This window comes from Pezoporus flaviventris, unplaced genomic scaffold (genome assembly GCF_033815535.1).
Source record: "Pezoporus flaviventris isolate CSIRO_AGI_PZ_B2104156 unplaced genomic scaffold, CSIRO_AGI_Pfla_v1 ptg000047l, whole genome shotgun sequence".
NCBI classification, from domain to species: Eukaryota; Metazoa; Chordata; class Aves; order Psittaciformes; family Psittacidae; genus Pezoporus; species Pezoporus flaviventris.
Genome location: NW_026892595.1, coordinates 16,310,307 through 16,322,902, shown reverse-complemented (window position 1 = coordinate 16,322,902; position 12,596 = coordinate 16,310,307). Strand labels below are relative to the sequence as shown.

The following is a 12,596-nucleotide window of genomic DNA, read 5'->3' as shown; positions in this document are numbered from 1 at the left end:
TACAACCCTTCAGCTTCCCCTTTGTTTACACTCTGGGTTCAGGTGGCGCCAGGCAACCTCCATGCGTGTTCCAAGCTTCAGGAGTGGGACAAAGTAGGAATGTGAGGATAAAACTATTTTAATAGATTTCTGTTGTATGTAGTCTGCTTTTAGCTCTTCTTTCCGAAAGCATTTTTTTCAAGTTTGAAATCAAGTTATTTCCTGGAGCTGCTGTTTTTAAACGTACGGTACCAGTTTCTCTTTGCTTCCCTGCATGCATGTTTACCTATGACCTGCCCGTGGCGCCCAGCAACAACGCAAGGCCGCTGTTGCCAGGCCCGGGCCCGCCTGCCCGCGTTACTATGGCGGCCGCAGCGGCGGCGGTGAGCGGCCGGTCCCTCACCATGAGCAGGAAGAGGCTGCAGCAGCTGGTGGACGCCCTGGGCCACTCCACTAAGCACTGTGAGTCCCCCCATCCCTGCGGGAGACAGGCCGCCGGCGCTGCCTGAGCGGCTTTCGCGGCTGGCGGCCACCTCCCTTTGCCCTGTGCTCGTTCTGTGGCCTTGTTGACCACCCACCGCGGGGGGGGGGGGGGAGAATTCCTGCTGAGCCCTTAGGAATAGGGGTACGGGGTGGAGCAGGGTGGGGGGCATCGGTTTTACGGTGAGTACCTGAGGTGTCCAGGCCCTGTGGCTCCACTGTGGCAGGCATGCATTTTTACCCACTTAAGTGTTAAAATATGTTGGCTTGTGTTTTGCCTGGGCAGTTAATAAAAGTGAAGTGGAATGTCTGATCAAGCTCTTCAACAAGCTGGTGGCCGAGTCCAGCAGCCGCTTTGCTGCAGCCGGCTTTGACCGTAACATGTTCAGAGACGTTCTGCACAGCGCGTTTGGCATGACGGATGAGATGATGATGGACAGAGGTGAGACTGGTGGGTCTAAAAAGGGTGGAAGATTCTAGTTTTACATTGTTGACCTGATGAGCATACCTACATGAGGTAGAGCCATCTTGTTCCTGCAAAGACAGCAAAGGAAGAGCTGTGTTCAGGAGCTGCTGAGCAAAGGATATCTTCTTTTTTCCTTATGAGGGATAGTTTTCCTTGCTTTCCCTGTAGCTCACACGCTTGCGCGAGGAAGGCCAACCAGAGAGGCAGTTGTACTGCGTTGTCCTGTGGCTGTTTCTCTCCCAGCCGGTGTAGGGTCGTGACAGAAGAGGGCAGCATGGCGTCACTTGCCTCCCGGTGCTTCCACCGGGAGCTGCAGTCACTGCTGCCGGTGGACAGCGCTGTCTCCGCCCGGGGGGTCTTAGACAAGCATGCCTATAGAGCGGATGACTTCTGGAATAGAGGCGTTGTGAACGGCACAGAGGGGGCTAGGCAGACATAGAGGGAGATGAGAGTAATGAGCCAAATAACCCCCTGAAAATACAGCGATTTCACGGACTGATGACATGAGGGCCACATCAGCAGTTGCTGTGAAAATCTCATGGATGATATCTGATGTACAGGTATCTAGAGGAGGATATGAAGAGGCATTAGTCTGCCGTTCTTTTCAATTTCAGGCTGCCAGGAATCATCCCTTGGTTAAGCTTTCTCCTGTTGTCTAGCAGGAGGAGTATTTAAATACCATAAAATGAAAACTTGTTGCCATTTTATGCAACAAGGTAAGTGTGCCTTGGAAGATACCTTACATGGACACATTCTTTAAAATTATTTTAATGCTTACATGCAAAGGGCCTAATTTCAGTTTGCAAAAGCAAACCTATTGTTTTCCAATTCCAAAATGCTTGGCTCTGGGTGTAGGGTGTTCTAGTAGCCAGCTTACTAATTAACATTCTAAAATATGAATTATTATAGATGTTAGTTGATGCTTTGAATTATATCTGGGATTTGAAGTACTGTATTACTGACTGTATTAATAGTAAAGCTGCAAGATTGAAAGGTTCTTATTTCAGGGAAGGGAGAATTAAAAAAGATTTTTGGTACATGAAAGACAGGAGAAGGTTATTTTACTTTGTATATTTAAAATATTTATGTACTGTTCCTAGGGTTACTTTCTCTAAGATTTTCTGTGACTAAACCTAGTAATTAAGATCTTCTCCTGTATTGCAAATATGTCTCAGTGCAAGGGGTATTGTGATTTATTTGATTTACATCTACATGGAAGCATGCTTCCTGTTGTAGTTTAAGTCAGGAAAGAAACAGATCAAACAAGATGTCTTATCCCAGCAGGATTCTGGAATGGCACATCAGTAAACAAAGGGGTGAAATTTCCTTCGTTGTTACATCTTGGAAAGATCCAAGAAGGGTTATCATACCTTGGTCAAAGCAGAGAAACATCTTCAGAAAAAATACGGGGTTATATTTTCATTGAATTTAAGAAAATATTCCTTTGTGTTTCCCTATTGTATACATTTCAAATGTATCTAATACACTTCCCAGTGTTCCACACTTTTGATAGAGATAAGAACAGCTGCATCAGTGCGACGGAATGGGTGGAAGGCTTATCAGTATTTCTTCGGGGGACACTAGAAGAAAAGATCGAATGTAAGATTTATCTGTATGCTGGTATTTAGTAGTAATCATTGAATTTGTAATTATTACTTGTTGCTTCTATTAGAATTTAGTAGTTACTCTTATGAAGTATGGTGATTGAAGAATTTTCTTCTGTATAGCTTAACACAGTGAAACAGAGTTCTGAAATGGCTTCTCTGATACAGAGGTTTTTCTGTGTAAACTGCCATTATCATAGCTGCCACCTGATTTTGTTGGTTACAAAAACTAGCATTTGAACTTGTTCTACAGCACACAGTTTTAACAGATGTTTGTATTCACACACAAAATTAGAAAGAAGCAGATGAAGCTAAAGGGTAAGTTTGGCTACATAGCACAGTGTCAAGCCAACCAAGACCTGTGCCAACATTCATTTACTGGCACAATGGGGACACAGCAGCGATTGCATTTATCCCAGCAGTTCTTCAGCTTGGAAAAATAGATGGAAAAACTGAGTCTGTTTGTAAGATGGTCATGATAACATTTACAGCAATGATGGAGAAAGATGGGGGAGATAAAATAGCATGAACTCCAGAGTTCTAAAAATAAAAAAAAATAAAATTAAAAAAAAAAGAAATAGAAATAGGACGGGGGGGGGCGGGGGGGGGAGGAAGTAATAGAAAAAGGATAATGTCAGCATGTTGTTTCCATAGTTCCTGTGTTGTAGCAACAGCTATCCCTAATGTGTTAGATAAATCCATCTGGAAAGTGGTCTGGCATGTCACAGCACTAGGATGTGTGGCCAGGATAAAATTCAGTATGTCAGTACAACCACAAGCAGTAGAATATGCAGTCCTGCACCATAGCATATACTAATGTGTAGTGATACACAGTGTTGTTTGTCATAAGTGTACACCAGTACAGTTTTTCACTGCAGACATTGTCTTTGTCAGGCAAAAAACCCACAAACCTCTTGTGTTCCAAAACTGAAGAGGTTGGTTGGTTTGCTTAAATAAGTTTTGTGAGAGATAAAAGTGTATTATGTAAATTGTATTTACATAAAGTAAATAGTATTTACATAAAGGGTATTATGGTTGTGGATTTCTGATTCCATGAAGGTAGGAACAATTAGGCAGATAAGTGATAGATGTCTTTTCTGTGCTAGTACAGATGACTCTTCCTTTTCCTTTACTTTCCTAACCCAGTTTCTAAAATAACAAAGATGTGTTTTGTATGTGCAAATTCCTTCTGATACACAGCTGGTCCCTGTTGGAGACCAGAACCTTGTTTATATTCTAAATCAACAACTTCAGAGAAGTTAAAATCTGTAAGTTATTATGGTTTCTGTGAGCTTAAGATGATTTATTTGAGCAAAATTGATTTTCACTATGAAAGGCAAATAGGCAATGTATATGAAGTATTATATATGATAAATGTGGCTCAACAAATATTCTGTACAACATACAATTCACATTTTCTGTCTATAGGTAGCAGACAGCTTTAATGGTGTGTGATACAGTATGTATGAATTTAAAATTGGTTTATCTTTCAAAAAGACTGTTTTGAGGTATATGACTTGAATGGTGATGGATACATTTCACGAGAGGAAATGTTTCAAATGCTGAAAAACTGTCTTCTCAAACAACCATCCGAAGAAGATCCTGATGAAGGAATTAAGGACTTGGTAGACATAGCAATGAAGAAAATGGCAAGTATTTACTTATTGTGATACTTGAGTGTCTTTCAGACATTCATTAATTGAACCTTTGAGCATTCCTATCAGGTAACAAAATACTGGGCCTGATTTACAGTGGAATTCTGCACCTCAGAGTTAGTTATGTACTTGACAGAAACAAGTCTCCTAAGGAAAGCCAGATATCTAATCCAGATCTAATGAGTCCTAGTCCGGTATCCTCACATGAAACTTAATTTATTATGTGAATGTATTACAAACTTTGTATATAAGCTAGCATGCGTATGTGTGCATACACACATGTGTATGCCCAGTCAAAACAAGCCCAGTCAGAAGTGGAAAATTCAAATGCGTGAGCTGCGTTTATTCCAGTGATAGGCATCTGCAATAGCTTTATTATTAAGTAAATGTGTCTTAAAAATTGCTCCTGAAATGTCTTTTACCAATTTATATCTTCTATTAGAATAGTAATCTCAAGGTTATTAATGTAAAACATGTCTTACTATGATTAATTTAGGATACCCAGATCAGCCAGGAACTGTTTCAACATTTTTGTCAAATCAAGAAATATAACCTCCGTGCCTATGGTGGTGTTTAAAAGATCTCGCTTAAAACCAGATCTTGATGCCCAACTCTTTTAATTCAACCCTGTCTTTTCTGTTTTTCAAACCCACTCCTTTTGCACACCCTCAGTGAAAGGTCCATCTTATCCAAGGTTCTTGACCATGCTGAGTCTAGTCTTATGCAGAAAGCAAGCTATGACTGCAATTTATTCAGTTTTGGAGCCGCCTACATGCACAGCTTTCCTGCAGGCTGTTTCCAGAATGAACACCCTCATGTCTTGGGCCAGTCGATAAGTGAGCTGTGCTAGTCCAAGCACTATGCTCTAGACATAATGAATCTTCATGTGTGTAAGAATAAGTTATGAACAAATCATGTACATAATCCCATTTCAGTTTTTCCACAACATAATAAAGCTCTGACATGTGTTTGAAGGATGTCCAGAACTGATTTGGCTGCTGGGCAGTTGTCCCAGTAGGATATTGCTGCCCATCTTAACTAAACAACTGTTAGGTATCCAAAAATGCATTTGTGGAGTCCATCACTCAAAGTAGTAAAAATTGCTCTGAGTAATTGCCTGTAGGTACCATGTGACTAAGCATATGTCCAATCGCATGATACTGTTTTCATTGCAATGGACATGCTCATGCCCTGCCCTCCCTTGTGTTGAGGGGTATAAAGGTAGAGGGTACCCAGCCACTTCTGTTTCTCTGAAGCATGCAGTGGCAGGTTTTCTTGTTCAGGGATCTCTGCCTACATAGCTCCTTGCCTCTGCTTTTCCGGCCATTAGAACCTGTGGTTGCTGCACAGTCACTAGCTGTGATGGTTCCATGGCTTGATCTTCAAAAATTTTGATTTGGCCCTTTGCCTTGAACATTAATCATATCCACCCATCAATCTTCACTTAACACCTTAATTTTATATGGTTTAAAGAAGTACTTATGCTTACTGTAGCATTTGTTGATGTTTTAAGCTGTCATGTCAGTAGAAACAGGAGGTTTTCAAATTGTGGAACTGCTGAAAACACAAGGCTGCTTTTTACACCTCAAGGAATAGTCTGCTGTGCTGAGATTCTGCAGTACAAAAGAAGTGGACTGGCATCAGCGTACTCCACCATATGCTTCTGAGTGCTGTATGTGTAAGACAGGGCAGGAGTGTACTATAGAAACCACTAGGGTAAAGTATTTCCAGACTCTTGAATAGGATGTAGAATGTACTCATTATGTAAATAGATACACAGAATATATCCTAACATTTTCTCCTCCTTTTAAGTCTCCTAATTGTAATTTATCTCAGTGCCAACTGTGACTGAGATTTGTCCATGCAATTATCAGCTCAGCCTTTTCCTGTGATAAAGTTAGGCCTTCTCTGGAATTCTGTTAGCAAAGCCATATGAGATGATAGTTGAGCTTGCTCCCCCTTCTATGCCTGAGGTAAAGGCAAATAATACAGATCATGTGTGAGCAGAGACTGATGGCCCAAAGAAAATAATATTTTCATACTATCAAACTAAAAATAGAATCCATGTCAGTAAAACACCTGTTAAACAAAAATTGTTCCTACAAGTAATTGTCCCTTGCTGAAAAGTTCCCTTCCTTTTGTAGGACTATGATCATGATGGCAAGCTTTCTTTTAAGGATTTTGAAAAAGCAGTCAGAGATGAAAATCTTCTCTTAGAAGCCTTTGGACCATGTTTGCCAGACATAAAGGTACATCAACAAAAACAAAAGGGCAATACTCTGCTTTTGGTAAGGAGGTGAACATAGTATGGTATCAACTGTCATTACCTGGGGGCTGCTGAAAGTGATAAATGCTTTGGTTGTGAGATACGGAGCGAGGTATGTCAAATTGACCTACCTTTCACAGCACTGATGTTTCCTTACACAAACATTGGTACAAAAAAGCATAAGAACACAGTTACTCAATCTTTGTCTGTCCCAGGGCAGCAATATAAAGAATGATCCTCAGTAAACATCCTCTCAGACTAAGAAAATGAGATCATTCTCTTGAACTTCTTATGCCAAAGATCTCAAGGAATACAACTCCTTTTATTTTTCTTCCATCATCTCACTTAATACCTTGAGAGTTTTCTTCATCTCTGAGTGTGGCATGGCTGGTTTTTAATGACATCTAACTCAGCTTTTTTTTATTAACAATCCATCTAATTTGGGGTTGTTGGTTTTGGGGGGGGGGGGGGGGAGCCTGGGGGGAAAGATGCTCACTTCCATCAGTGTTAAGCTCAACTGTGGAGAGCATTTCTGCTCTAGAACAAAGAACTTTTTCCCATATCCAATAATAGTTATTCTATTTGAACTTATGTCATTTTTAAATACTAAAAGTTGTGCCTTCATAGAGATGTAAAAGCACAACTCTGAAATACGTGCAGTAGAAACAGAAACAGAGAAACAGAGGAGCTGTGTAATCCTGGTGAGAATGCAGCAAGTTTTCATTCACTGGAAACCTCTATATCCTGACAGCTCACCTGCATGGCAGGCTAGAAGACAGGAAGTCACCTTGTAGCCAGAATTGCAGGGGGCATTGTATCATGTCAGCTGCAAAGCAGCCGTTTCCAAAATACCAGACTTCTTCTGGCAGACTTGCCAGAGTTTGGGAAAAAACAGGGAAGTACTTGGTTTTGTACACTAGTGAAAATGCTTTTGAAAAGTTTCTGGACAGAATTATATTAGCTAATCAGCACAGAAAAATTACTAGTTTTCTGTAACCTTAACCTAGCAGTAGGTTCCATCCCCCCAGCACCAGTTCTGCTGCCCAGAGGTGGCACCTGAGCACTCCCACTCCAGGATTGTTACAACACAATGCTGTGGATATTTGTCCTATCACCAAGAGGAATGTTGCTCCTTTACATTAAGTCATAGCCACTTTCTGGCATTCCTGCTTGCAGCCAGTTTAACTCATTCTGCAGCTAGACCTTGCCCTCCATGCCAGATCATTCCTTGGTCATGTGTTACCACAGCTGAACAATTTCAAAGTTATAGCTGAGGGGAAATTCAGATTTTATGTTCTCAGTGTCTCTCAGTGATGACATCATTGATGCTACAGAATTTACCTTTTCTAAGGCAAAAAGCAAGAGGTATTCTAACTGTAAGGACTTGCACTGCTTACACAATTCAGTTCAGCATCCTTTCTGACTGTATTTAAATCCTTCAGTTAGTTGAAAATCAATTTTGGTTTTGTTTTTTAACAGAGTCGTATGGCATTTGAGCAGAAAACCTTCCGGGAAAGCTCGTAAACTGTTAACTCCCAGTGGAATACTGCTGTAAGACCTTTTTTTCTTCACCATTCTGCATGGTATAGTAAAAACAGGAACAACTTGAAACTCTTACTAAGCTTCAGTATTCCTTTACTGTAAAAGCTAATGAATAAACAGAATTTACTTCTATTACTCTACCTAAACACAGCTCTTCAATGGGTTATGAAATGTGTTACAGTATGAGGTACACAGGGAAAGACTGTAGTGCAATTGACAGTACATTATGATTTGTTCATTCCAAGAAACAACCTGATACAATTTTTAACAGAGAACTGGAAATACAATATAAAGTAATTTTATTATTGACATAAAAGTAGTATTTTAAAGTAAATCCTTTGAGGAAAAAGAAGGACTGTAGGAAAATGCTGCCAGCAGTATCTATATTCTTCTTCTCTGCTTTACAAGTGGTTTGGCTGAGCTACACTCTGGCTTTTCCACAGATGTTCTTGACACAGAATCTGCTACCTAAATTGGGAAGAAAAAAGAAATCTTAGTAAGCTGTAACCACTCTTTCATGCTAGTTTTAGAGTAAGGCCATCTCTCCAAAACTTGAGTATTGGGGGGGAATTTTCCTGCCAGAAAAGGGGAAAAAATAGCACCAGAGGCAGCATTGAATACAAGAGGTGAAAATCAGGAAATGGAAGTGCTCACAGGACCATTTTTGTATATTAACCACACAAACAAATTTCAGCTAGTCAGTGTTAAGTGACTAGTTTCAGCTAGTTAGTGTTTCAGCTACAGTGTTAAGTTTGTGTGTTATCTCCTCTCTCCCTACCAGAGGTGTTCTCAAAGGTTTAGTATGCTTTTGAAACTCAGGTACATGTTTTGACACAAACTTTAGAAGTGTATTTAATATAAGGGGTGTTTATTTATCAATTTGACTGGAGATAAGCTCTTTTAAATCAGTCTATTAGAGTCAAGAAAACTTTTTCATATCTTAATTTAAATGGAAAGTTATAGCAGGAGTGCTTGACCTGCTAATGGATTAATATCTTCAATAAAAGGTTATATAGCTTAAGACAAAGCTTCTCACAGTAGAACTTGTGGTTCTGTACATCTTTTAATTCCATAAGTAGTGTTGGAGCAAAATTACATTGCACTCTGACTTTATTATTTTTCATTCCCTTTCAATCAGAAACTAGGTACAAGTATCACACTGGATTCTGCAGGACTACCTGCAAAGTTATTCCTCCTCCCCATGTGAAAAGAAAAAGGTGTAGTTTACTAAAAATCATGCAGGACCATGCACTGACATTTGTATTTTCTGAAGTGTTGTGTCAGAGGTATGGAGTAGAATCGCCTGCAATATTCTGCATTATGGAAGAGCTAAACAGTAAGAACGCTAGCTTTAAGTGACAAATAAATTGATAATACTGAGTAAGTGTTGATTTCACTTTTCTTACAGTCTCTCTTTTTATGGATAACAAGCACATGATACTTGTGTTTGAAAACTTCTTCTCAGTGAGGGTGACGGAACACTGGAACAGGCTGCCCAGGGAGGTTGTGGAGTCTCCTTCCCTGGAGACATTCAAAACCTGCCTGGGCACATTCCTCTGTAACATTATCTAGGTGTTCCTGCTCCGGCAGGGGGATTGGACTAGATGATCTTTCGAGGTCCCTTCCAATCTCTAGCATACTGTGATACTGTGAAAATGAAAACATCAGAACTTGCAGAATCCATACCTCTTTCAACTTAGTTCGAATTAATGTCGCTGAGGTATTCAGTGAATCATCATCCAGATCTACTTTAGGTATTTCTGGTAGCTGTGGACCAATGACGACTTCAGCATTGTCCATACTTGCTCCAATGAGGGAAAACTTGGTACCTTCTTCTCTCTTCCTCTTACGTTCTTGCAGGCGAGTTGTCCGAGGCATAAACCGATTGATTCCATTATCAACCGGAACTGTCCTTTGCTGCATTAAGGAGTTTGGTGGAGTATGTTCTACTGGATGTGCATTTAGTGTTAGGGATGTGTTCTGACCAAAGTGCCCAGAAGTTTCAGCAGAATTGTTATCATACTGAGGAAATGTCAACAGGCTCTGACTGTGATTCCCACAGGGATACCCCATGCTGTGGGATACTCCAGGAGAACTTGCAAAGCAGGATGGATCCCAGCTACTGGCTGCATGTGATCCTGACGTACTCCATGGACGGTCATGCCGGGAGTTCTTTGGGACTGTCTTCTTAGGCCCCTCTACTTGTTTTAACACAAAGCAATCTTTAAAACAACAAAGGAAAAAAGCAGCTTCACTATTTTGTGTCATTATTAGTTCTAACACATAAAACCCATTTAAAACAATTACAGAAGCAATACCAGTAATAATCCATTCTCAGCCACCTTTCTGTGATTCTTTTTTCTCCCAAGTAGCATCTTCCAAGCTGGAGTATCCTGCCCTAGTCCCTCTGCTGGTTTGCAAGGGAACGCCTGAGCAGAATTATTTCCGCAGTTTTGAGAACACAAGGAAAGTACTTCTAATGTTGCAAATCAGTGATTTTTACCTCAGTTATGAGTTCAAGGACAGGCTGCCTTGCAACATTGAAAAAAAAAATAGGTGTTTTGATGTTAAAAATCAGTGATTTTACTCCCTTTCAACATCCTCATGCAACTAATAGTAGCAAAGTACACAAGCACAAAGAAGGAGAAGCCTGTGCTCAGCAATTTGCTGATTTCTCAGCTGGCCCAGGCTTCAGTGCTGCATGGGAACTCTGCAGTGCAGCAGCCCCAGTAAACCCAGTCCATTCCTGGCATTCCTCCAGTGCCAGTATGCAGGCTGGAGAAATTTTTTGTGAAGGTTCTGGAATAGTCCCCTTCCTTACAAACCTCTCCCTTTGAGCATGCCTGAATGAGCTGGAACAAAAGTGAAAAAGATGATCCCAAATTTCCTGCCAGTGCTTGACATTTCTGATAATATTTTGAAAAGAAAACTTCAATTATTAAAGCTCAAGCATTTCTTTTAGTCTAAACCAAAAATGAGAAGTTGCTTTGAAAAAGATTCATCCCTCTATATACTGAAAAATGTCTCCATTCTGCTGCAAACATACTGAAAATGCATCTGTAAAACAGTGTTAACTAGTTAGCTAGTTAAAAAGTTCTTTCTTTAATGGGCACTTCAACCAAAACCTCACTCACCCACCCCTGAAGTGAGATGTTAATATTCCACAGAAATTTAATTACAAACCTCTTTGATTTGTTGCTTTTGCGATGTACTTTCTTCTATCCTGCAACTTCTCCCTAGTTTCTTGGACCGTTTCAAACTCTGGAGCGTAGCACACATGCAGCAAATTACCAAAGAAGCTTCGTTCATCCATTTTTTTCTTGGCCACCCTGGAGGGAATTAAACAGAATTGGCAAAACTGAGGATTTTACTTCAACTCTCCAGAATCTTACTGGATTGTAAATAAAGTATAAAAAAAGATTAAAAAAGCAAGAGGCAAATACTGCCCTCTCCAGTACCTTGCACATTGCAGTTTTTGGAATTTTATCAGATAAACTTCAGTAAATTGCTCTGCTGGATATTCATCTAGAGCATGATACTCTTCAATGGCACCGTATAATGCAAATTGTTCAACTAATTCCTTCATAACCCCTAATGCAGGAACTCCTTGTATTAGTAAATAACGAGATTCCAAGTTGATTGTATAAACCTGAGTGGGGAAAAGAAAAACAAAAAACCGAGTATTACAAAATGTTCACATTATCGCTCCACTGCCGAAGTAAGCAATTTTCTCTGTTTTCTGTTGTTCCTCAGATGCTCTCAGGATGCTGAAACCCCCCTGTACTCTGTTTTGACTTCACTCTTGAACGAGCTCTCTTTCTCAGGCCAGTCCTAGAAGGTGCCGTTCAGTGCACTGTACGTTAACTACACACACAAAAAGCAAGTCCGCCACTCTCGCCGCAGGGCCACCTGGAGCCGCTGGGCACCAGAGCTTCAGCACAAAAGTAGCCAAAGCCAGCGGCCCTGTGCACATAGCTGCCTGCTGGCCATCACGTCTCCTTGCGCTGCTCTTCCTCTCTGGGTCTGAATTTCGCACGGAACCAGCCTACTCGCGCCACATGCATTTCTACACGATTAATTTACAAAACGTAACGCGGAGTTAGTAGGTTTACCAGACCCAACTCCAACTCTTCCTTCGGGCGTCTGCTGGATACCTGAGCCCTCACACCGACGCGCCCCGCAGCAAAGGGAGAATAGCTATAGCCACCAGAACAGGGACAAGCACTGAGGAGACCGGCGGCGCCACAGCTGGCTCAGCCCGGCTGAGCGGCCCCTGAACCCCGAGGGGCCGCAGCCACCCCCGGCCCTACCTTCACGGCGCGCGGCCTCCGCCCCTCCCGGTACTTGGCGCGCGACTCGCAGACCCCCAGCTGCGCGTGGTGCTTGCAGGCATCGCCCAGCCCGCTGCCGCTACTGCCGCTACTGCCGCTGCTGCCGTCGACAGCCATGTTCCCATCGCCCACCGCGCCCCGCTCAGGCAGCTCCAGCTGCTCGCCGAGAGACCAGTCAACACACAGAACTCTCATTGGCTCCCGCTGAGGTGATCAGCCAGACAGAAAGAGCCGAAGCCCTCGATAGAAAAGCCAATCAGAGGCAAAGGATGG

General features: G+C 41.7%; 2 protein-coding genes across 4 annotated transcripts; one reads left to right on the top strand and one right to left on the bottom strand.

Annotated features, from left to right (window-relative positions):
* The first annotated feature begins 298 nt into the window (after positions 1–298).
* On the top strand, positions 299–9,370 carry CLXN (calaxin). 3 transcript variants are annotated; one of them, XM_061468476.1, is made up of 7 exons: positions 299–441; positions 746–901; positions 2,420–2,524; positions 4,027–4,178; positions 6,329–6,433; positions 7,930–8,001; positions 9,131–9,370. In XM_061468476.1, exons 1-6 carry the CDS (start codon positions 342–344, stop codon positions 7,972–7,974), a joined length of 663 nt encoding a protein of 220 aa, XP_061324460.1. In that variant the 5' UTR covers positions 299–341; the 3' UTR covers positions 7,975–8,001; positions 9,131–9,370. The 3 variants fall into 3 exon arrangements, with proteins under 3 accessions (XP_061324460.1, XP_061324461.1, XP_061324459.1); XM_061468477.1 differs by lacking the exon at positions 9,131–9,370 and adding an exon at positions 1,588–1,641 and having other exon boundaries at positions 7,930–8,138; XM_061468475.1 differs by lacking the exon at positions 9,131–9,370 and having other exon boundaries at positions 7,930–8,138.
* On the bottom strand, positions 8,269–12,518 carry RBM48 (RNA binding motif protein 48). The gene is made up of 5 exons (XM_061468539.1): positions 12,303–12,518; positions 11,451–11,641; positions 11,176–11,321; positions 9,679–10,214; positions 8,269–8,460 (listed from the first exon to the last, which is right to left on the bottom strand). The coding sequence occupies exons 1-5, from the start codon at positions 12,516–12,518 to the stop codon at positions 8,374–8,376; spliced, it is 1,176 nt and encodes a 391-aa protein (XP_061324523.1). The 3' UTR covers positions 8,269–8,373.
* Between the last annotated feature and the right edge of the window lie 78 nt (positions 12,519–12,596).